Raw genomic sequence first — 25,167 nt, 5'->3', positions numbered from 1 at the left:
CCTGTTCACCACTCAATTATTCAGAGTTCTATAAAAGTTACAAAACTAATACTTCTTCATAAAGACTTAACTAAGCTCTAATTAGCATTCAAAACCGAAAATGTGACTAATTTTGCTACAATTATCTAACTCCAGAGCTAGCTCAGGCCCTTTCCTTTTAAAAAATAGGACCAAACAGTTTGAAGGGTTAAAGACACACTATCCTTTCCCCACCCAGTGTATCCTTAGATGCCTCTTCCAGATGTCGACTTGAGGAAAAAACTAGTTTCCGTGGTTTTCTCGTTGCAAGGAATTTACCACTTTTCTAGGACAGTTATTACCTCCAGTCAGTACAACGGCCACTGAACCGATCTTCCGTTCTAAAAGGATAGTGTATCTTTAACAGTGTAAGACAAACCTGCTCCAACACACGCCCACAGAAACTGGTCCCTGGAGGATCAGCCAAATCAGTTAAAATCTGCAATACTGGCCAATATTCTTTTAGCAAACAGGAGACCGCAGCTTTAAAGGGGAAAATGCAGATGTTGGATAAATACAGTAAGAAATAGTCATTTGCATCATAGGTTGCGTCTCATACAATATTTTATTAAAACCAAGGCATTAATCTTGCAATAAAACATTTTCTCTGTTTAAAAAAAAATTTCTCCGTAGAAAACCCTTCAGTAATTATTTCCCTAAATCAATAACCAAAAAAATCACTGCTCAAGAAAAAAAAAACCAAAACCAACAACTAACAATGTGCCCCACTAGGATTCACTTGGTTCAGGCTATTAATGCTCCAAGAACTACCCAACACCCCACCTAAGTGATCTAATAAAGTAACATGCATCCTGTGCTGACCCCGAGGTACATTACCATGTTCCTAGGAGGATACAGCTCCTTCTTCTTCCGGAGACTTAGGAGGGCTCTTAGACCTGGATCTAGAGTTGGATTCCCTCTTTGAGGCAGGGGGAGGGCTTCTAGATCTGGACCGGGATCTTGACCTGGATCGGGATCTGGAGACAGATGAGGACTTTGACTTGGATCTCCTGGCAGATCTGGACTTGGAGGTGGAGCGAGACCGAGAGCGTGTGCGAGACCGGGATTTGGACCGACTGTAGCGGGACCGACTGCGGGACCTAGAGCGGCTCCTGCTTCTAGATCGGCTGCGACGGCGTCTTCTAGGGCTAAAACACACCAGGAGGGAGAAAAAAAAAAAAAAAGGCGCGTTAGAAGTTGCTCAGGGGTGACGCACGGACTGGAGCGAGTGCTGCGGGACAGGGAAGGCGGAACAGGACGCACGTGGGCAAGAAAATGAGCGATACGAGGGCGCCATTGTTCAGAGTGAGTGGCCGGGGGCTAAACCTACTACAGGGCCAAACTCTTCCACTCCGAGGGAACCCCACGTGTCTGTGCTAGTAAACCCCTAGTTCCTCTTCCCAGCCTCACCGCGAAACTCACTGGGAAAAGGACAAAGAATCCCAGAATCGCTCCGGTTGGAAGAGGCAACAGTGGGTCACCCGGTCCAACCTCCCTGCTTAAGCAGGATCGGCCTAGAGCGCATGGCTCAACTCTGTGTCCCTACCATTCACTGACGGAGACCTCGCTACCTCTCTAGGCAACCAACACGAAAACAAACGGCTCCCACTGCACAGGCGCACAGCTGAGGTTCATCTCCTTTACTGCCCAAACTCCGTTGCCCGTTCCGCGGCGCTCACCTGCGGCTGCGGCGGCCGTAGCCGCTGCTGCTGTACCGGCGGGGCGGCGGCCCGCGGCGGCTGTGGTGCGAGTCGGGCGGGCGGCCGTAGCGGGCCATCTGCACGCGGAGCTCCCGGCCGTCCAGCACCGCCCCGTCCATCGCGTCCATCGCGTCCTCCGCGTCCCGCTTGTCGTGGAAGCGCACGAAGGCGAACCCGCGGCTCTCCTTGGTGTAGCGGTCCCGGGGGATGTAGACGTCGCCCACGCGGCCGTATTTCTCAAAAACCCTCCGGAGGGTGTCCGGGGAGGTGCGGTAGGTCAGGTTGTCCACCTTGAGGGACGTCATGCCCTCCACATCGGGCGGCGGGCGGCCGTAGCTCATGGTGGGCAGGAGCCCCTGAGGGGCGGCGGCGGCCGAAGAGAATAAACCTGAGGGGTTTCAAGGGGGTCAGCAGCCGGCGCGGCCCTGAGGGCGACGCGCCTCACGCCGCGAGGCGAGTCCAAAGAGGAGGAGAGCTACAGCGCATAGGGGAAAGCCGCAGGGAGCAGCACCCACCTCAGGGTCCGAGGGGCGGCCCGAGGCCGGAGCGAAGCGCCAAGAGCGGCCGCCCCGTCCCGCCGCGACGAGGAAATGAGAGGGAACCGCCCGCGCGCGCGGCTTAACGCCACAAAATGGCCGGCGGCGCCCCGGAAGGAAACGCGGCACCGCCCCGCCCGCGGCGCCGCGGGAGCGACCCCCGATCCGTTTTTCCTCGTTTTCCCCGAGGTGGTTCTGGAGGGAGCGTGGGGAATCCTCCTGTAAATTAATAATTCGCCCTGCGGTTGGAAAGTGGCTGTTAAAACGCGGCCGCCGTGACCCGGAAGGGCTCGGTGGAGGCGGGGAAATTTTTGAACAATGTGTGTTGAAAACCGTAAAAAAACCACCCCAAAATAGCAATAACAATAAAAAGAAAATAAATTAGAGTACAGCAGTGTGTGTGGGAGAGGGAGAGAGGCGACAAAAACCCGCCGCGGGAAAAAAAAAGCGATGGTGAAGTGAATCGCTTGTGGCGCGGGCGGGCGGGGACGGTTTAAAATGGCGGACGTGGAGGGGAGAGCCGTGAGGGGAGTGGGGCCGGGGTCTGCCAGAGCGATTCTCCCGGAGCAGCTGCTGCGGGAGCTCCGTGCCTTTCCTGCCCGCGCTCCGCTGCGTGCCTGTGGCGGCTGTGAGGGGCCGGGCAGCCCGGAGCGGGCTCTCCTTCATCTCTGCGGCAGCGGTGCCCGGGGAAGCCTCCGCGGCCCCGCCAGCTCTGGATGTGCCGCGGTGGATCCGCTCCCCGCCGGCTCCTCGGTGCCTGTGAGAGCCGAGCAGGGAAATCCTGCAATCATCCTCACACCGGCCCGCTCTGCAGGTTCGTGCTGCGGGAGATCTGCACAGCCCTTGTGTAACGGTGACAAGCAGAAACTTCTGAGTCCAAGGAATTCTGTGAAAGCTGCTCCCCCCCACCCCAAAAGTTGTTGCTCTGTCATCTCAGGCATGAATAAATGCCCAAACTTCTGAACTGTAATACCTGGTTCTCATTCTCAAAACAATTTTGAAAGTTTCTACCCAGCTGTTCCATAACACTATGTTAAAAAAAGAATGTAAACGAGACTTATTTTCTTCTGATCTGTTTAATCCAATGACAGTATCGATATGAACAGTTATTTCAGTATTAGAATTTAAATTCTTAGTTTTACTATAATTGTGCTAATTTTTTTTTTTTTTTTTTGCGCTGAAGAAGTATAAAAGTAAACAGTGCCATTAATACAAATCCAGAAGCAACAGTTTGCTTCTTGCTACAAATGACTTCAGAAATCAAATAAACTGGTACTGGTTTGACATTTTGGGTTGCTTCATGTTTATTTTATTTTTTAGAATAAACTAAAGAGTTTATTCTAAAACTGGAGAGTTTTGATTAAAAAAATCCCTGTTTCATCTGCTGAAACCCTTTTCCAAAGGAGAAATTTGAAGTTTATCTTTACAGTGATTTTCCTAAAATTACAGAAGTTTCCTATGCCCCTTCCTCCCAGTTTCAGTCCAAAGACGTTGCTGCTGTTGCCAAAGGAATTGTTCCAGCCCAGTTTGCTGTGCAGCAGGATGGAAGCTTCTACTGGCATAAGGGAAAAAAGACATGAGTGGGACACTATTCCTTAAGGATCTTCAAATTCTGCATTATAAATTAATAATATTAAAAAGGAAGAAGAGAGCTTTTTTTGTGGGAAGACCTCTCATCTTGATATTTTAATTGCATCTTTGTAAAGCACCCTCTGAATAATCACATTGACTTTCCTCCAAAAATGAAAATTACATGCTGTTTTGAAAAACACTGACATTAAAAAAAAAATACAGTTTAGGAATTAGAAGAGCATGTAATGCATATATTAAATATTTGTAACTGTGGCTGGGGTGCAGATTTTATTTCACAGAGCTACAGGGTGGGTCAGGTTGGAAGGGACCACATTGGGGTTATCTGGTCCCACTTCCCTGCTCGAGCAGGGTCATCCTAGAGAGAGCATGGAACATGACTATGTCCAGATGGCTCTGGAATATCCCCAGTGAGGGAGACCCTCTCTGGACAATCTGTTCAGGGCTTGGGCACTGCACAGGGATGAAGTTCTGCCTCATGTCCAGGTGGAATTTCCTGGGCATCACTTGGTGTCCATGGCCTCTGGTGCCATTTCTGGGCCCCTGGAGCGGAGCCTGGGCCCTGCTCTGCCCTCCCTGCAGACAGGGACACACAGGGACGGGCCCCTCTCAGCCCCAGCAGCCTCAGCCTTTCCCCAGGACAGAGCTGCCCCAGTCCCCAGAGCATCTTTGTGGCCCTCCACAGGACCCGCTCCAGGAGCTCCGTGTCTCCCATCCCGAGGAGCCCAGAACTGGACACTGCTCCAGGGGAGGCCTGGCCAGGGCTGAGCAGAGGGGCAGCATCACACCCTGACCTGCTGGAAATGCTCTCTGTGAAAAATGCCAGTCACTTGTTTTCAAAATTTTAAAAGTTTAGTAGTAATAAAATGGTTATAAAAATAGAAATACAATTAGAATAATAATAATTTGGACAATTTGAATTAGGACAATGTGAGACAATAGAAGAAAGAGTTATGGATGTCCCGGTACCTTTTTCTGGGCAAAATAAGCCCGAAAAAGGACATAGTTAACAGAGGATTAACCCTTAAAAACAATAACCTGTTGCATATTCACACATCTCATACATGATGCATAAATTCAAATACAGGATCTGTCTGGTCATTGTCAGCTTCTTCCTCATAATCCTAATGGCGTCGTCCTGCCCAAGCAAGGCAGGAAGAAGTTCCTTTCTCCTGATAATGGAGCATTAAATTCTCTTTCTCTGAAAGATTTAGGTGTCCTGTGACTGCTATCTCAGTGCGAGTCCCTTCTTGAAAAAAAAAAATATCCTATATAGCATAGTTTCTATTTTAACATTTTGTTATAACCTAAAACTATATTTAACACACTACTTAAGAGAATTAATACAGCATTACTTTCTAACACAACACATATAAATTTCATTTTAATATTTGTGAAAAGCCAATCATAAATTATGCATTTTTCACACTCTCCTAACACACTCAGGGACACCAGTGCCTTCCTCATGCCCTCGTGCCCAGTGCTGCTCATGGACACCTCCTTGGCCACCAGGAGCCCCAGTTCCTTCCCCACAGAGCTGCTTTCCAGGCACTCAGTCCTGGCCTGGGCTGGTGCTGTTCCTCCATAGGTGAAGGACCCTGCACTTGCCTGTGCTGAACTTCAAAATGTTCCTCCCCAGCCTGTCCCTCTGAAGGGCTCTCAGCACTCTGGGCTATGGGCACCCATCCCAGCTGTGTGCCATCAGCTGAGGAGGCATCCACCCCTCATCAAAGTCATTGATAAAAGGGTAAAACAACCCTGGGGGACACCAGTGAGAGGCCTGCAGACACATCCATTGCCACTGATTATGACTGGGATTTTCCATTCAGCCAATTCTCAATCATCTCACTGTCCACTCGTCCCATCCTGAGTTTCTCCAGGAGGGTGTTGTGAAACACAGTGTTGAAAACCTTGCTGGAGTCAAGATGGACAGTATCCACTGCCCTCCCTCATCCATCCATGCAGTTGTTTCATCACAGAAGGTGATCAGGTTTGTCAAGCAAACTTTATCCCACTTGAGATCTAGTTTGAACTCTCTCAACGAGCCCTTCTAACCCCTGGGCTAATATCCTTTTCTCCCTTTGAGACCTCTGTTTCTTTAAACCCCTTACTGTAGACAGCAGAGGTAAAATGTGATTTGTCATTTACATCAATAAATTCTGCATTTCCTTCTCTGTCCTTTTGGCCAGCATTAAAGTAGAACTGATTTAGTTGAATTCTCCAATCCCAGAGGCCCAACAGAACAGAAAAAGAATGGTAACAGGAAAAAGCGGCCATTTGGTCAATGTCTGATCCTCTCTCAGTTTTGCCGATGTTTTAACAGAGATCTTCATGACTCAAAGATAAACGAATCTTAAATTCATTATTTATAAATACTGTGAAATAAAAGATTAATGGTATCACTTCCATCCCTAGAGGTGTTCAAGGCCAGGTTGGAGTGGGCTTGGAGCAACCTGGCCCAGGGGAAGGTGTCCCTGTCCATGGCAGGGGTGGGACGAGATGGGCTTAAGATCCCCTTCAATCAAAACCATTCTGTGATGCTATGATTCTGTAGCTGTGTGGGGTTTTTATTTTTTGGTTTGGTTTGTGAGGGTTTTTTGTGTGTATGGTGTTTTGTTTTTCTTTTTTCTTTTTGTTTGTTTGTTTGGTTGGTTGGTTTTTTTAAAATTTTGCAAGGTGTTATTTAGTGGCTAGAAATTACAAATCTGAAAAACTGGAACAAATAACTTTAGTTTAAGGGCTGGGAGATTTTCAGCGCTTTAAACAGGAAAAGGTTGCTTTGCCAAAACTGCATTTCCCATAGTGCACAAGGGCTCTCAGGGCTGGGTCAGCTGATCCAGACACTGAAATGTTCTTTATTTCCTGTGCAGGGCATGGAGATGTACGAGCGGCTCATCCTCCCTTCGTCAGGTGATTGAGAGGCCGGGGACCGCAATTCTGATTTCAGCAATGCCGAGAAGCTGAGCCGATTCACCTGCTCGATATTGGGAAAGGGATGCCATGGAGTAACACCCTGCAGTCAGCCCTAAAACCTCATGGGAACAGGTAGAGGGAATCCTGGGCTCCACCTTTTGTACCACACCTTCTTATTTTTCAAGTTTTGTTGCACGTTATTTAAAAGGGTTACCGGGATTCTTGATTAATTGATATTTTCTAGTAGCTAATAAGTAGCCCTAAGTAATCATTATTTTTGAAGCTTGCTTTCTTTTTCTTTTATACTTTTTGCTTTTTTTTTTTTTTTTTTTTTTTTTTACAGAGGTTAAGAGGAAACTTTTAAAAGAAAAAGGAGTTTTTCCAGACTGAAGCTGAGGACTTGGGAAAAATACACAAAATGTCTCCAGAAGGAAAAAAGCTTTTCAACATCATTATTTTGGGAGTCTCATTTATGTTTATATTCACTGCTTTCCAATCCTGTGGAAATATCGCAGTAGGTGTCACTTTCAAATCATGCCATGTTTCTATCTCAGTTGTTTATCCTGCCTTGTCTTTTGTGTGCTCTAATGTTGCTTTATTTGGGATTTCCTAATGTGCACAATACTTTGACATCTATCTTCTTTTGGTTTAGTTTGAAGTAGATTAATGTGTTTAACCAAATAATTCTGCAGGTTATCTCTTTAAGATAGCATAGCTATACATAAAACTGAGCCTGACTGCTTGGAAAGTAGAAAAATAATCTCATAAAATGTTTGAGCTTTGAAATAGTGTCTGCTTTAACACTTGTGATGTTAGACAATTGAATTACACTGAGTCTTGTATATTCTATATTGTCCCTTTCAAAATATTTGCCTAAGTTATTATTAACCATGCTATTATTACGGGATTTTCATAATCTAATGAACTAGATATTGAGGGGGAGTATGAGGATAACACCTGACAAATAGATTTCTACAATTGCTAAACTGCCAAGTCACCTTCCAGCTGAAAGAGTTACTTGCTGCTATTTAGTGTCTCTTTGCAGAGCAAAAATTGAGCACAGCATAATCCAAATTTACTGTTACTATTTAAATTTTAGACTCCTGTTACTGCCAGATTTAGCCCTTTAACTTCCTGAGCTGTACTGTTAGTTCTGCTCCTGCAGGGCAGTTAGATTTCAACATCCCCTTTGAGCCCACAGGTCTTACAGCTCTTTTCTTGCATTCAAGAAGGATCCTTGCTGGGTTCAGACAGATAAATGTCCTTCACTGCATTACAGAAAATTACAGAAATATTTAGAGTATCACAGAATAAGACAGAAATATTGCAAAAATAACTACTTGGAGTATTTGTAAGTTCCAGTGCAGTGTGATACTTTCTGTGAGCTCTCAAGGGCAGCCCAACAATCTCAGAAATTCTGCAATGAATTCAGCACCTCACTGAATTGGACTTTGTGATCATGCAATCATGTAATTCATTGTCATAAAAGTCTTTACAAGTGACTTTCAATCAGATCTGCCTGCCAGTCCAACTAACTGCATGATCTCATGATCACTAAAGCTGATTCAAGGGGAAAAAAAGGAACAGGGAAATAATGGGAAGCTGAAAATAATGGAAACTCTTATCAGGGATTTGTAGTTAGGTCAAGTTAAGATTATTCTGAAGCTTCTCCTTTTTTCCCCACTTTTAAAATTAAGATAGTCATACCTATCCACATAAGAAAGGTCTTAAGTGAAAAAGAATTTTTGTGAAGTGTTTTAGCTCTCTTATAAAATTATGATAAAATAATAAAGTACTAATTTCTTCTTCAAACATAGATGTTTCCTTGCCAAATATCTCCTGCATCTTTGTAGTGGAGGTGGTGTGAGTTGTAATTAACATTTTAAATTCTTTTAAGTACTTTGTAGTGTCTATTAATGAATGATTCTAATGTTTGATACTGACTTCAAACCAATGCAGGTGTTCTCAAAATACAACACAGATTCTAACATATTGCAATGTATGATCTTCTCCTCACAGCAAACTGTTATCACGAATTTAAACAACACAGACTTCCATGGCAGTGGCTACACAAGGTAATTACACAGATTTTCTTCTTACTTTGCTCCTTGCAAGGTGAACTTAGTTACAGTAGAGAGACACTCTCAAGAGATTGCAGAGTTCTGCTGACTTCATAATTTATTGACACACTTAAAGCAGTCTAAAACAGGCTTCTCACAGTTCTGCTCTGAATTATTTCCAGTTGAACTACATATCTGGTTTGTATGTTTTCTTTGTAGGGTGAAAAACCACTGTCATCACATTCTCAACATTTTACCTTAGGAGGCGAGGAAGGTGGAAGTTTAAAAAGAAATAAAACTGCTAACTCAGGGCTTGGTTGTTTGCTTTTGTACATGGTGTTTGTGTAGGACAGGTGGTGTGGATCAGCTCTCAGGAAATACAACTCAGATGTGAAAGGAGCAGTCAGAAAGACAAGCAAAGCCACAAAAAGCCATTCTCATTGTTGCACTGGCAGAGTCAAACTTGTCAGGCATGATCAGGGACCTTCTGCATTCCAAATTAATCTGTCCTGTAGGAAAACCTCATTGCTCCTTTGAAGGGTTTACTGCCTTAATTTAAACTAAAAATGCCACTGGCACAAAATATGTCTGTAAAATTTCTGTGGTGTATCTGGCAGAAGATGAAAACCTCACTGACAAATAAATGAGGTTCTAGAACATTCTTCTCTAGACTTACAGGGTACAAAATACAATAACTGCTGTTCAAGCAGTTTGGCAAATGCATGCTGTAAATTCCAAGATGTCATTGTGTGCAGTAGTTTGGGACTTTACTCAGCAATCCAGGGAATATTGTTCACTCCTGTATTCCCATGTGGAGTGCCATGGGTGAAGGGAACAGAAGAAAGTAGGGAAATGAACCATTGAGGTTTTGCTGTTAAGTTATATATGTACTTAAGTGGATATTTTGAAATCCACTGATCACTCTTAAATCATATTTTAGCCTATATTTTATTTTAAGTATTTAATACTCTGGTTTTTTTAAATTTTTGTAGCATGTCCATTATTTATGGAGTATTGTCTGCATCAAATCTTGTATCACCTTCACTGGTTGCAATAGTGGGACCTCAATTCTCCATGGTTGTTAGTGGTGTGTTTTATAGGTAAGTATTAATTTTGAGGTTTTTCCTACTTCCTCGGAAATATTTCTGCAATTTTTTCACATCTAAGGCTCCTGTGCCATACATGCAATTGTACTGGCTAAGCAAAGCCTCTCACAGAGATACTCCAGGTGTTTAACTGCAGAGTACTTCAGCCTACTGGAAGCAGCACATTTTTTTCCACATAATTTCCATACTTTGCTGACTGTGGAATTGAGGTTATAGTCTTAGATTAATAACAATATTTAAAAAATTCTATGTGCTTAGAAGGGTAAAAAGATTTTTCACATACAACCTGTTTTTCAACATTCCTTAGGAGAAAGTAGCTGATTTAGAAGCACCTGAGTGCTTTAATCTGATTGTTAAATAGCACTGTTCACATTAGGTCAGTATTAAATGAAGTGATCTCTTCTCTTCTAGCCTGTACATTGCAGTCTTTATCCAGCCAGCTACATGGGCTTTCTACACTGCCTCTGTGCTTATTGGCATTGCAGCTGCTGGTAAGCATTGTTCTTACTCTGCAAACTATTTTTTATGGGATTGGAATATACCTTTAAAATATTTTTATTTCCTGAGCAATATATTCTGTCTGTTTCAGTCCTCTGGACAGCCCAGGGAAATTGCTTGACTGAAAATTCTGATGAAAACACCATTGGAAGGAACAGTGGAATATTTTGGGCACTCCTACAGTTCAGGTAAACGTTATTGGTTAATTTCCTTTTTTTGGTTGTGTACACATTCTGCCTTTTACACATTTTGCATTGAAAATGACTCCCCTGGGACCTTGCAGTCAGTGGGAAGGAGAGATGGGAGCAATGTTTTTATTGGTGCTGTGCATTACAGAACAGGGAATGAAAGAAAGCTGAATATTGCAATCTCAGCTGCTAAAAAGAGAAATTTCTGTTAGGGGAGCATTTGAGGGATGTAACAGCAATTTTGGTTGTGGAGGGCTGTTCCAATTTGTGTCCTTTATTGAGGGAAAAGCTGGTTCTCACTGCCAAGGTGAAGATACTAAAGTTGGACCTGGCAGTCAGAAGCCAGAAAAGAAATCTTGTTTTTGATGGCTTTCTGATATTAAACTCTGAGTGCTGCTCAACTAAAAAATCAACAAAAAGCTCAGAATCAAGAAGGGCAGTGAGAACAAGGCAGGGAATGCTGTGTTGTGGCCATTAGGTGTTCTGTTCAGAGATAGCTGATGCCTCTTATCAGGGGAGTGTAATACAATTAGGATATAGAGAAAAAAAATGAAATTATACAAGAAGATAGAGCTGATGGCTTGAGGAGAGACTGAAAAGGTTGGGACTCTTTCCTGTGGAGGAACAGCAGCTGAGGAAGGTTATTCCAATGTGTTACCCAAAATGTGAGCAGCAGGGGAGCTGAGTGTAGAACTATTGCTCACCAAGTGCTGCTGTGCTGAGCTGGGGTCACTGGGTGAGAATAAGGAGGGGCTGGTTTGAGACAGTTTGTAAAGTGCTTTTTACAGTGAGTGATTAAACTTCTGGAGCTTGCAGCCTGGAGAGTGTGTAGAGCTGGATGGTGTGAGGAGGATTCAAAAGGAATCAAACAAATTCATGGGAGACAGGTGCACAAATTGTACCACCTCTAATGCAGCAGTTCTGAATATTCTCCCAGAATATTTATCTGGGGGGGATACAGGGGAATGAATTGCAGAAATGCTTAGGGTGCTGAGCCTGCATTGCTCATGCTGCTGTGGGGGTGGGATCCAGGGCTGGGAGAACATCAGCCTGAACCAGCATGCATTTGTCAAACTTTGTGTTTCTAAAGTTTTCAGTTCCAGAATTAACCCCTCAGTATGTTATCAGAGTAGCAATTTCCACAAACCCAGCTGATAGTGGGTTTTACAGTGAGTAAAATGCATGGGTTAATAAGAGGAAAGTTTACTTTAAAACTGTTTAAAATCATTTATTCACAATGACTGTATTTTGGGAAATGGTAGTTAGGGACACAGAATTTCCTTGAGCTGAGCAATCCTTCAGACAAAACACATGACCCTGCAAAGGAAGTATTACAAAATCACCTCCAGAAATATGTCAGCTTTCTAACCTACATGCTTCCAAAATCAGAAGCAACTTCAATGCAGATTTCTTCATTTTTGCCACCACCTTGTGTCTTGATTGATAAAAATGAATAGCCAGCATTTTGGGGCAGAATCCTCAAATTTGTTTGAGTTTTATATAGAAGCAGTTGACATGGGGAGTGACTCATGTCTTTATTTCTTTCACGATTGCACAGCTTTGAGATTTTTTTGTTGTTGTTGTATAAAATAGTACTAATGTGGTGTTACTACCCTAATATTTTCCTAGAATGTATTGTTGACCTTTATTCTTTTTGTTTTCAGCTTGATTTTTGGAAATCTGTATATATATTTGGCTTGGCAAGGAAAAACTCACATATCAGGTGGGTACTGCTTGTTTATGTGGCCAACCTTTAAACACAGTAGCATGAATTAACAGATGAAATAATGAACTCCAAAGGGGCAGGAAGCTTATACAAAAGCAGACTTTTTTTTTTTTTCCCCTTCCAATTTATTGTAGGTAGTCTCTTCTTGGAGATTTTCCACAATAGCTACTCTGGAATTTTCCCTGTGCAGACACATTTGTGCCAAAATACACCTGGGAAAGGTGTTCTGGCTGTGTGTGTAATATTGTACACACTATTCTATTCCAAAGTAAGCTCCTGGTGTGGAGGGTTCTTTAAATCATATTGGAGATTGATAAAGCTATGAAATAAAGGAAAATAAAGGAAAAGCATCTCAGTTTTTACTTCATGTCTGCATTAATTGTGCTGGCACAAAGCACTGTTGGAGGCAGAGGCTGAGATGAGGCAGCACTGCTGGGAGACTGGAGAAAGAACTCTCTTCCCTTCTTGGCATGGTTTATGAGATGAATTTCCTGATGGGATTGAAATTAATGCTGTATTTTTTTCCATTTGATGTTGTGCTTGACTGGCAAAGAGCAGGAACTGAGTAACAGTAGATTGTATTCGTGTTCTTGAGCCAGACAATGTCGAGATTCTGGTTTTAAACCAAAGATTTCAATCAACTGTTCAGGTCAAGCAAAGTAGGGGGATGGGTATTCACTAAGAAAAGTGGTGAAAATAGATTTTAATAACTAAAAATGAGTGCTGTGGGAAGGCAGTGCTCTGTAAACAGGTAAGTTTGATTTTCCTGTTCTATAACTACTGATCATTTTCCTTATTTATTTCTAATGTTGAATATCTACTAGAATGGTCAATTCTTTTAACCTTTAACAGATGATTTAATTCTGCTCTGGTCAATCAGGAATAAGATGTTGACTTTTAAATGATAATTATCAGGTTTCAGAATTAACAGAACAGAGAGAACAGTTCACTTCTTGTTTCTATTAGGTCCATCTTTTCAGGTTCTCCACAAATACAGGTTTGGTAATGACACACTGGCTAAATTTAAAGGTCATTTTCTGCATTCTCTCACCTGTAATACAAAGGTTTAAGTGTTATTGGAAATACTGGAGACACTTTGAACCTGGGGGGGATCTCTTATTCTGTGCATTCCAAACTTCACTGCTCTACAGAACAGAGCAATTAACTATGAAGCTGTTCTGCTGTTACATTTCCCTCTATCTTAAATGTCTTGAGATTCCTCTTTATTAGAAAATTTTATATCAAACCCTAACAGCATTTAAAAATCAAATAGCATTTAAAAATCAAATCTTATTTTACTACCTATATAAAAATAGCAGAGTCATTTCAAGCTGTGAAGCACACCTTCTCTTTTTGGATATGTGATCATACCCAAGTTATTTTTAGGTCAAGTTTGCAAGGGGGAAGTAAATACAAGCATAGGTAATAACTTCAGGGTCATGCATTAGTTCAGTCACAACTCTTTGCTGTTACTGGTTTTTTTCCCTCCTTAATACTGGTAATTGGGGGTGGCTTTTGCATTAGATGTGACTGTGTTGCAGTAACCAACTTTTTAGCAGAGTTGCCCCCTCCAGCTGCTGTGACAGTTACTGAGGTTTTGGTGGTTTTAATGCCTGCAGTTTATGATGTCGTGGTGCTCATGCTGGTCAGGAGATTCTCTTAGAAATCTGAGGGGGTTTGGGGCAGTTTATGTCCTGTCTGAATTATATAAGTCTTCAAAGATGTACTTTCTTCTGCTAATAATTTATGCACTTCCTTTAATTGGCTGCTCCTTGGTCATTGCCTTTGCATGGCAGAGAATGCGAGGGACCTCTTTAATTTGCTGATATTTTATTAGCACCATAAAACTGAGACAGGAGTTTGCCAGCAGCTCCATGTGGAAGGTAAGCTAGAAAATTAGTGTGTGTTAAAGACTGTAGCATGTGTGTGTTAGTTGTTGGAGGGTAGCTGGATTGGTTTGAATCTCTTCTGCACATCTGCTTATGGCTCTTGTTTGTTTTTCCACAGAGAGCGATCGCAGAACTGTCTTCATTGCTCTGACTGTTATCAGTCTTGTGGGCACAGTTCTGTTCTTTCTGATTAGGAAACAAGAGGACACAAAAGCTCCAGGGGATGATGATTCCACTAATGAAATCCTGGGGGAGAGCTCGTAAGTGTTGATGGCAATAAATGTTGTCACAGCTCCTGGTTTGTGCTCCTGCTCCGCAAGGAACACTGTGCGTTCACTTCCCCTCTGTGCTGGGAGCAGGAATCTTATCAGCAATCTGGTGGATTCACAGATTCAACAGAAAAGTGTCTGTGTTTTAACAATGAGAATATATGAGAAATTATGTTCTTGATATGGCATATTCTCAAGGGTGAAGTTCAGTACTGCACATGAAGTTTTTTTCCTTTGATAAGCAAGTGCCTTGCAAAAGATAACCTTCACCTCTTCTCCACTGATTATTATTTATCTTGCCCTCATCAGCCCATTTGAAAGGCTGGAATAAACAGAAAATACTCTTTTTTATAGGTTGTTTTACAAACTAGAACATGTTTTTTTCCTATCTTCTCTAAGTATATATTCCACCCTGATAAATACATTAGAAATGCACAGTTACACAGATTCAGTGCAGTTTTGCCTGAGGCATCAGCTTAAATATTTTTGGTTTATTTAAAGAACAATGAAAATGTTAGAAAAACATCAGTGAGCATGCCTGTGGAAAAAATGTTGAAAGCTAAAAATGTTCAAAAGAAAGATTCTATTAAGCAAGCATTCACCAGTGCAGGCAGCAAATAGATTTTGTGGTTATTTTAGATCTCAGAAACTTTTAAAAATACATTGGCACATTCCAGTAGAAAATGTACAGAAAGTTTGAAAAATGAAGGTGCCTTCCAGCACAGCAATAAAGTGTGATTATTCTTTTCCATTTTGACCAAGTAATTTGTTTACCCAGGTCTGCACGAAACAAAATGATGAGAGCAGTGGCTGCCTTCAGTAAGTACAATTTCACATAAGAGTTGCTTCAGCAGAAGCTGGCAGCTCTCTGTGTTTGTGCTGATGATGTGATCATGTACAAACCACTTCAATCACATACCTGAGTGGTCCAGGAGAGATTTGGAGTGTTCCTCCTTTGATGTGATTTCAGATCCAAACTGCTTTACAACAGCGTCCTTGTACAGATGAGCACAAAAGGAGCAGGTTACTCCTTGGGAAAGGCAGTGAGACTGAAAAACAAAAATCAACAAACATATGAAGATAAAAAGAAGTCAAATAGGTTGTTTGATTTTGTCACCAGTTAACAGTTTAGAACTGAAGCATCTGCAGTTCCCTTTGAAGCTTGATGTGTTCTGCCTGAGACTGTTAAGTTTGTTGTGAGGATGTGGGGATCTTCACTGAAAATCTGTTTATCTTTTCAGGAGACAGTTGCCATGAACTGAGAGTACAAAAATACAGAGAGCAGAAAATTGTCTGATAATTGAAAACTGTGTATCTCCTCTTTAATATTTCCCCCACTGCATTTCTTACAAAACACAATTTTTGGATGGCACATTTCTTCTAGATGGGAGATTGGGGTTGGTTTATTTGACACTCTGTTGTAATACACAGTAAATAAAACTTGAATACACCGTTTGTATAATAACCAATTTTTGCTTTAAGCAAAGAGCAAAAGTAACTGTAGATTATCTTAGTAGTATCCTCAGAAGTTTTATTAATTTTCTTTATTATTTCCTTACAGAGAAATCTATTACACTGAGCTTCACCAAAGAGATGCTGCTTCTCAGTGTTACCACAGCCTACACAGGTATGAAGCCAGCAGAGTTTCACCATGGAGCACTGGCAGGGCATTGTTTGGGATTTTAACCCCAGACTGGAACTTTAATCCATATCTCTGCAAACATTATTTAGATATTTTAATTATTTTTGGGTTACTCTTGATGTTTTTGTGTCCTGGTGAATGTTTCTGTACAGAAGGAGGGGTGCATCCAAACCTGCAGGTGCTGGTTCAGTAAAATTCTGGGTCCCAAAGTGAGAGGCAAAATTTACAGAGCTGGTTTTTTATGGGATTTGATATTGCACTATCAATAGATTGGAGATTGTTTAATGCAGCTCTATTGCATTTGAATTACAGAATTGTTTGTACATCATCCCTTCATTAAACCATGGGAGATTCCCAATGCTTCTCATTTTAGTCTGTGTTCTCTTGGGAACCAGCTTTGTAATTTCCAACTGTTTTTATCAATAGGATTTGCTGTGGCAAGAGTTCTCACTCTTTTCAGCAACTTTCAGTTAAACTTGGTCTGCCACCCTTGGACCAATGTATGAGTTGTAAAATAAAAATGTATTTTTGCCATATAAGTGATTCTTCCACCAAAAAAGCCCTATAAAATCCTTGAGGGTTTTTTTTTTTGGGGGGTGTTTCTTGCTCCTTATTTGGCTTCAGATGTAGTTTTGTTTATGATCAAATCAGGTTGTTTTATAAAATAGATGCACTTTCAGAACCTAAGCTCTGAGTCACCTTTAGGAAAAATTGTTGTTATGTGAAAATAAAAATGTAGATGTGAACAAAATATCAACATTGCAGTTTACAGCAGCTCCTGGTAGAGAAACAGCAGGAGTAACTCTGGAGTTGGGTTGCTCCAGCCACTAATCTGAGTTACAAATTACTTCACAGCATCTCCAGTGTTGTGTTAACCCAGATTAATTCGCATGAATTCCTCTGGGGATGGGAATGTGGAGCAAGATAACAAGGGAAGGGAGTCAGTCAGGTTTTGCCTGAATATCCTGAAATTTGGGTTTACAGGTGGCATAAAAATAACTCAGTCCAGACTGGGGAAAAAAATATCTGCTGCCATCTTCTGGATCTGGGTTGGTGTTGCTGCTGTCTGTAGGAAAACAGAAAATTCCCTAAGGCCAACAAGGGCTTTTATTCCAAAATTACTGGGATTAGGATACTCCAAGTGCACCCCTGCTATTGAAGCCATGCAGTCCATCCAGGCAGGGCAGGGTGAGCTGTATCAGCATTTGGCTGTAGCCAAAAAGCAAAGGATGTAAATGAGAAAGTTATTTTAAGCTGTGTTGTTTTAAATACACTTTCTTATTGAGTTGGTATTTTTATATTAATGGTTGCTCATGGTAATGTTAGCTGGGTCAGTGGTGTCACCTTGCCTCACACTAATGGCAATAGAAAGGAAGAAAGAGGATTTAAAAGAAATAGCAGTTGTTCTTTCTCAGCTTAAATTCATTATGTATGTATAAAAAAGTTCATTTTAGGACTCTTAGCTCCTTATTGGTATTTGAGGCTGCAGGGACTTTTAGGAATGCCATAACTTGAAGCAGGGTGGGAGATCTTTAAATGAAATTGTGCCTTATTTCTTCAATTACTTTGTGTTATTTCAGATGGCATTTTTTATTTGATAAAACTCCAGAGTTTTTGTAGAAGTAGAAATATAAACTGTATGTTTATATTCGGTTAATATAACAAAATATAAACAAATATATATTATAAACAAATATAAACATATATTTTATATATTGTTGAATATAAACATTTTAGGTGTTGGGTCAAGAGTAGCAGCACTGAACCTGGGTGCCTGTGACATCAATTAGTGACACTTTCCTAATGTGGTTTTTAGGAACTGGTATAGAAGAATATAATAATTACACCATTTAAAATTCCCTCTTTGCTTTTATTACCCACATCTAATTTAAATATATTCTTTGAAAGATACCTGATGGCAAACCGGCCTTTAGACATAAAGATTTTTTCATTACTTTTATGAGAGTGCTTCTATCAGTTCTGTCTGGTTTTTTCCCAAGGTTTGGTGTTAACATTCTTTTCTGGAGTGTATGGAACATGCATTGGTGCTGTGAATAGGTTTGGCAGTGAAGAGAAAAGCCTGATTGGTCTCTCTGGTATTTTTATTGGTGTTGGAGAAATCTTGGGTGAGTCTAAACTTGCTACTTAGGCTGATGCAGTTATTCAAAATGGGGTTTTTTTGTGTTTTACTCAATAGTGTGTTTGGAGCTTCCAGCAATAATTATGTGAACACAAAATGAAATAGCAGCAATACAATTGGCACTGTGGTTCCTCACTGCACTGTGAATTATACCTTGCACTCTGTAAAGTGGATGTAGACCAATTCTAATATTCTGCATTCCTCTGTGGAGGAATAGACAGACTTCAAATGTGAGAAACACTGGGCTGCAGCGTTATTGGGGAATTGAAACCATTTTGCTATTTTAAATAGCATTATGTTTGCATTTTTATTACTTCTCGAGTGATATAATTTTAAATTTTTGAATAAATGCTTACACGAAGGATTTCTTTCTTTAAAAAGTTTGCTTGTGTTAAATGAGGTGTGGTATTTGAATAAATCTGGCTGCAGGTAATATTCATTAAGTAAATATTTCTTTTTTTCTGTAGACTCAAGCATTGAGGTGTTTAGCAAAAAAACCACTGTTCATTAGCAGCTCAGATCCATTGAGTTGCATGCTGTTCAATTAAGAGCTGAGCACAGGCTGTCCATTTTCACTTAGTGATGTTGCAATACTGAGCTGCTGGTTAAATACTTGCCAAAAGGTGAAATATGTTCATCAGCCCCCATCTGATCAATCTCCTGCCCCATTTCCCTGCAAACTCCTTGGGGCTGTTTGCATGTCAGTCAATCTTTGTTATCCAATGTGGGAACGTTTGTAATTTAAATTGTCAGTATTTAAATCTCCACTTCTGATTGAATTCTCTTTTCTGCTCCTGCAGGGGGAGGAATCTTTGGCTTGCTCAGCAAGAAGGGTCGCTCTGGCAGGAACCCAGTGGTGATGCTGGGCATCCTTGTCCACTTCATAGCCTTTTATTTAATTTTTTTCAACATGCCAAATGATGCCCCCATTGCTCCTATGGAAGGAACAGATCAAGTTGCTTATATGATTCCGAGGTATGTGGGATTTTTCTTTTGCCTTTGGCTGCTGTAACTCAGGATGTGCATAAAACAGCTTGTTTCTCTACAGAAAATGTCTTGAAGTTTTTTTTCTGTGTAGTGACTAACTCCCTGGAAAAAGCTTTCAGGAATTCTGTTTTTGTTAAAGGTAGATATTCCACCAGTGTGCACCCAATTTAGGAACTTGAATGGCATAAGAATAAAAAGCCTGGGGATGAATAATAGCAGTTGTGTCACTTGACAACTGATGTTTCTGACATGTAGCACAATAGCAAGACCAGCATCTATTGTAGTGGGTGTTAAGAATTCAGTTTATTTTAAAACAGTCTTGGGCTCAGTTTTACATCAGGGAGCACCAGCCTTGCCCTGTTGCACTGGTTTTTAAAGTCTTCCAGTGCTTATTGTCAAATTCCACTTGGTGTGACTGCAGCCTGTCCCTTCCAGCACTGAATGTTTGGGGGAAGAATATAGAAAGCTTTCTTATCTCATCATTACCACTTTCTTTTGGGCTGTACTTTTACCAATTGCTGTGAAAATCCTGTCCTGTCAGTTTTGCAGACCCAGCTGCTAACTTGCATTCTAAGCATTTGTGCCTGTGCAGGTGACTGGTCTTAGCTGGAGTATTTTTCTGCCAAATGAATTGGTATTTCTCTAACATTCCTGCAGATTTTTGAACTCACCATGTGCCTCAGCTTTTAATCACTGCTGTGTGGGTTTTGTGGCTCCAAGCACTGAAACCTTATTTTAGTGATTCTAATTCAGTGCAGGTGACTGCAGGTAACAGTAACAGAAGTCTTGGCATTCAAGAAATTAAAGCTGAGATGAAATGACTCCTTTTGCCAAGTCAGGCATTCCCAGTTCTTTTCTGGGGAAATTAAAAGTGTGATAACTTTCTTCCATTCCCACTTTCCAAATAAGCCTGCCAGAAACAGTTTATAGATGTGTGAGCTGTTTGAAGGAATGGCTTTTAAATTGGACTTGCTCTCTCTTTAAGCAAAGAGGTGGCCATGCTCTGCAGCTTCCTGCTGGGGCTGGGGGACAGCTGCTTCAACACCCAGCTCCTCAGCATTTTGGGATTCCTGTATTCAGAGGACAGTGCTCCTGCTTTTGCCATCTTTAAGTTTGTCCAGGTATTGCCTAACACAGCCTTTTGGAAGCAGGATTGTTGGGATGTTACTGAAATACTGGGTTGGGCTTTTTAATCAGCTGAGAAAAATGTTTCTGCAAATTATTTCATGCTGGATTTTGGTGAAAAATAGTTTTGTTAAGCTGGAAACAGTTTCTTAAAGCTTTGTCTGTGTTTTTTCTAGACTAAGTGGTTTGAAATACCAGAGATTTTGGTAGTGGTTTTACCATTTGAAATACCAGTTTGCAATGCTACAAACACTTTGGAGTTTGGTGATCATTTTCTACAGTTGAATGCTGTTTAAATAACAAGTAGAAACTAAATCTGTTGTGGGACATGCTGAGACATATGTTGAGGTATAATGAAGCCTTAAGATTCTCTGTCTACTACAAAAGCATTCTGAGAGCTTCATATTAAACTGTCTCTGTGTCACTTTGATAATCCTTCTGTAGCAGCACCAGCCTGGAAATCTCCACTGATCATCTTTTCCCTTTGTTTTTCCTCTCAGTCCATCTGTGCTGCAGTTGCCTATTTCTACAGCAACTATTTCCTGCTGCAGTGGCAGCTCCTGATCATGGTGCTGGTGGGATTCTTTGGAACAATCACCTTCTTCACTGTGGAGTGGGGAGCAGCAGCAGCTCTGGCTGCCCGTGGCTCTGACTACAGCAGCATCTGATCCCTGTGCCAGGAGGAACAGCACGTGGGCTTTGGGAACTGTCAGAAGGGTGAAAAGTTGCTGCAGAGGTTGAGCTGGAGGAAGCTGCTGCTTCAGTCCAACTGAATGTGAAACAGGAGGGAAAAAAATGCCACATTTGAAAGGCTTTTATTCCTTGCTTTGGTCATCTGAGCGTGGTATTGTGTTGTTACAAATCTGGTATTGGGAATAGCAGGAAATGTAGGGACCCATGTATTGAACAATTCTCTTCTGAGATGTCCCTTACAGAATGTAATTGCCTAATTTCACTCTACCATGCTCTACAGAATTAGTTTGGGGTTTTGTCCCTTAAATTATTTTTCCTATATTTTAGTTCTGCAGGCATTTGAATTCCTGTATTGAATGAGTGATATTTTTATAAGGTAGATTATATTGCAGATCGTGTCTGCACAGCTGAGAAATCAATTTGACATTGAATTTTTCAACAATTAGATGTGAGGAAGTATTTCTTTGGGAAATGTTGCCTTATTCTGTATCCCTCAGCTCCTTGTTTCCCAACCATTTGTTTATTAATCTGTTTCATGTGCTTAAGTTATCAGGTCCATTGGGGTTTTTTGTTTGGTTGGGTTTTTTTCTGTTGTGGGGTTTTTGGGTTTGGTGTTTTTATTTTTTTTTTTTTTTTTGTTGTTTTTTTTGGGTTTTTTGGTAAGGAAGTCAATCAGGTTATAGTGTGACATGATAGATTTTTACAAGAATTTGAAGAAATCACCCTTGGCCATCTTAAGGGTGGGATCCCAAGGTGAAATATTGATGGTGGAAAACAGCTTCTGGCTCAGCATCTCAGAATTGAGCTGTGTTGGGAAAGATGCTGAACCTTCCTCAGGGTATTGCTTTATGAAGGACCATAATCCATGGAGGACCATAATCCAGAGTTTCCCTCCCAGAACCCCAAATAGTTCTTTGGAGTTCAATGACATTTTCATCACTGATGGAAATCTGTGATGGGAGCAGTAAGACAACTTCTAAAAATAGAAATAGTGTCAGAATGTGAACTGTCAGAACAATATTGCAGTGTTTATTCTACTGCATAACCTGAAACACTTGTCCTCAGTTGTTTTATTCAGTCTGTTTTGGGAAAATTGAAGTGTAATTGAAGTGTAATCTTACTCCACCAAATAGGAAAGCAAGGTTACAGGCATAGTAACTGAATTTTAATCCAGAACTGTTATAGGTGATGTAACAGGCAGTGACTGCAGCTCACCCTGACTTCATCTGCCTACATAAAACTCTGCATTCTTGCAGTTGTGTTTGTCTGGTGGGCAGAGAGCAGGCATGGCACACTCAGAAGGTGTTTTTAGACACTCCATGGAGCTATTTTTAGAAAAGTACAATTCACCAACCTTCTTTTATGCCCAGTCAGAATGTTAATGCCTTGTCTTTAAAGACAAGTTTAAAAAGACTGTTTTACATGTCAGTAGCTCCCACGTGCTGTAACTGTGTAGGAGCTCCCAAGGTTAACCCTGGGGAGGGAGGGTGGCATCTCCTGTGACATTTGCTGTCACTTCTGCCCTCCAGGAGCAGTGTCACAAGTGGAGCACAGCCAAACAGCCGAGGGGAATCTTTTTACAGGGATGGGGAAAGGGATTTTTAAATTCCCAGGGATAGAGAAAGGGATTTTGAAATTCACAGCAGGTTTTTGCTGTGAGATCAGCAAGGTGTTAATTGGGGAGATTAGAGGGCACCTGAACATCCAGCAAGCTGAGAAATCTGGGAGGACGAGCAGCAGAGAGAGGTTTGTGTGTATTCCCAGGAGATTTAATGAATGATGGAAAAGAGAATGAGGCAGAACATGGATTTGAGTGAGGGGTTACCAGAGCCATTCCAATCTGTCAGGCAGCCTGAAAAAGCATTCAGTGCTCAATCAATATGTGATTAATGGGACCAGCAGCACTGCAAAGCCTCTCTCTCTCCCACTCCTGTTATCCTGCAATTTGAAGCATATGATTTTTATATACTGAGCACTACAAATGTGTGGATTAAATGGTGCTGCCACTGATTAAAATTCTCTTGTTGCTACACATTTGCATTTTCTCCAGAGTACCAAAAGGGATAAAGAGGTTTTTTTTTTCCAAATAGGGAATTACTGAATTTTATTTTTCCTCCAAACCCTGTTCTCCCCATCACCTTAATGAGAGCAAAAAGACTTGAAAGTTCACAAGGAGCAGTTTGGGGAAAAAAAATGATTTTTGGATCTTGTGGTGATGAGTAACTTGTAAATGCTTTTTAAACAATGTCATTTAATTGTAAGTAGGTTATGGCTCTCATGAGGTTGCTTTTTAAATTGACCCCTTTTAATAATGAACTTCTGTGATGTTCATTTGCCATATAAGAATTATATGAACTATTTTATTAGAAATTTAAAGTCCTAAGTTTATGTAGTTTCAAAAAGCATTTTGAAACCAACTCAGAGGGACACTAATGAACAAGGACTTGTGGGTTTTCAGTACCTCTGTGAATCTGATGCTTTACTTTTTTCTTTTGCTCTGTTCTGGTCTGACTCAGTATCAGATAATCTTAGAAGACTGCTCAGAGCTATTTATAGGGTCATTAAAGGGAAGTATTATTGCTCTGTGACAAGATTTACAAGAAATCATGGCACTCTCCCAGCTGCATCATGGATAGCTATTCTTTTTTACAATTAACTATATAACTATTGCTTTGACATTTGATCTGAAGAGAGAGGCCTCAGTTATTCAGGCTGCTGATGACATATGATTGCTTTTCACTTATTCATATTTCTTTAATATGCCAAGAGGTGAAAGATCCTCTCCAATGTACACATCTGTTCATTTGATTGAAATTTTTGGTGTAGCAATATAAAGAACAGTAACACTGACATCCATTTATGATTCCATCTCTTAATCTGTTAATCAGTATTTACCAACCATGAGGCTGCAGCCTCTTCATTTCACCTCAGTGGCCTTTGAGCAATTTCATGTTAATCTGAATTGGGAGCTCACCATTAAATAAAGAGGGATTTGAAAAGAAGGATTTTGCTTTATCTGTGGATTTGTTTTATATTATAGATTTCATCTTTATAAGCAAATTATACATGAAGTTGCTTTGGTTTATTAAATAGTCCTCTTTCATTTTTTCCCCTCATTCTTTTAGGGTGTTACTAAGGTTTAATATCTTGATTTAATATCACATCCTCATGTTTTTCAAGCAAATGCTAAACAGGAAATGAAAACAGCTTTTCTTGACAACTGAGTGCCAAATAAACTGCTACAAATTAGTATTCAATGAATCTCATATAAACATACCTGTATTTTGTCTTGCCAGTTGGTTTTCATTTTGATACATGGATGCATGGACTGAGAATTTCCAGAACTGTGGACTTCCTTCCTAATTAATGATGTGGTTTTACTGTTGTGCAATTTAATTACTTTTGTGTTAATTTAATTAGGTACAATTCATGTTAGCAAGTTGAGATAAATTAGAGAACCATTTATAAAATAATTTTTTAAAAATAATTCTAATCTATAATTTTATGCAGGTACTGCCAGACTCTTAAGGGGTATAAAAAAAATCCCAAACAACCAGAACCCCCAAAAATCCTTAACCAAGGTCCCTATCTTAGCAGAAACCCTTCTGTGGTACAGTTACAAGAAACAAGAAATATTGGGCTGGTGAGTTCTTTGAATGTTTGTGACCATTTTAAAATATACTGGAGAGAGAACTTCCTGGTGGGGTTTACTGTGATTTATGGAAAAATAATTCAAGTGTACAAGGCCATAAGTTCAGGACCACTGAGTTAATCAAAGTTCCTCTGGACCTTCTTGGAATTCCACAGGTTTGCTTCAGCTGATGAATGTGCTTCCCTGCACTCCAGCCTAAGTGCCAGCAATTAATGCACAGAGGGGTGAGTGAGCAGAGCACTACATTCTGTATTTTAGGGCAGACATGAATTGTTTGCTGTCAGTATAAATAGGAAATGCAATGTTCAGCATCATGCCAGCAGCCACAACACCCACCTTGGACCCAAACTGTGCAAGTGTGTTAGTCAAGGCACGACCTCACCATCACAGCCATTAATTTTCCTGGTGAAATGTGTGTTTGAAGGCTTTATCCAC

General features: G+C 41.0%; 2 protein-coding genes across 5 annotated transcripts in view; one reads left to right on the top strand and one right to left on the bottom strand.

Moving 5' to 3' along the window:
- Positions 1–2,363, bottom strand: part of SRSF2 (serine and arginine rich splicing factor 2) — a 4,179-nt gene extending 1,816 nt beyond the window's left edge. For 2 of the 4 annotated variants that reach the window (XR_004981299.2, XM_036394487.2), the window contains exons 1-3: positions 2,234–2,363; positions 1,698–2,106; positions 1–1,166 (exon numbers count right to left, since the gene is read on the bottom strand). The exon at positions 1–1,166 is cut by the window's left edge. Coding sequence is in view for 3 of the 4 variants with exons in the window: in XM_036394487.2 (XP_036250380.1) it covers positions 863–1,166; positions 1,698–2,059 (666 nt within the window). In the remaining variant the exon portion in view is untranslated. The other 2 variants (XM_036394488.2, XM_054516865.1) reach the window with 2 other exon arrangements.
- Positions 2,364–6,720: 4,357 nt separating this feature from the next.
- Positions 6,721–21,539, top strand: MFSD11 (major facilitator superfamily domain containing 11). The gene is made up of 14 exons (XM_036394605.2): positions 6,721–6,889; positions 7,101–7,271; positions 8,777–8,832; positions 9,810–9,917; positions 10,335–10,414; positions 10,513–10,609; positions 12,274–12,332; positions 14,343–14,484; positions 15,272–15,312; positions 16,055–16,120; positions 18,136–18,261; positions 19,076–19,250; positions 20,248–20,383; positions 20,888–21,539. The coding sequence occupies exons 2-14, from the start codon at positions 7,176–7,178 to the stop codon at positions 21,053–21,055; spliced, it is 1,350 nt and encodes a 449-aa protein (XP_036250498.1). The 5' UTR covers positions 6,721–6,889; positions 7,101–7,175; the 3' UTR covers positions 21,056–21,539.
- Positions 21,540–25,167: the final 3,628 nt, after the last annotated feature.

This window comes from Molothrus ater, chromosome 19 (assembly GCF_012460135.2).
Source record: "Molothrus ater isolate BHLD 08-10-18 breed brown headed cowbird chromosome 19, BPBGC_Mater_1.1, whole genome shotgun sequence".
Taxonomy (NCBI): domain Eukaryota; kingdom Metazoa; phylum Chordata; class Aves; order Passeriformes; family Icteridae; genus Molothrus; species Molothrus ater.
This window is presented reverse-complemented; position numbering and strand designations above follow the sequence as displayed.

What these genes read in the sequence shown, in the direction of transcription:
- MFSD11 (XM_036394605.2), top strand. Translation starts at nt 7,176, where the DNA reads ATGTCTCCAGAAGGAAAAAAGCTTTTCAACATCATTATTTTGGGAGTC. An exon ending in GAAATCCTGGGGGAGAGCTC is followed by an intron (nt 14,485 to 15,271) that starts GTAAGTGTTGAT and finishes TTGTTTACCCAG; the next exon opens with GTCTGCACGAAACAAAATGA. An exon ending in GAGAGCAGTGGCTGCCTTCA is followed by an intron (nt 15,313 to 16,054) that starts GTAAGTACAATT and finishes ATTTCCTTACAG; the next exon opens with AGAAATCTATTACACTGAGC.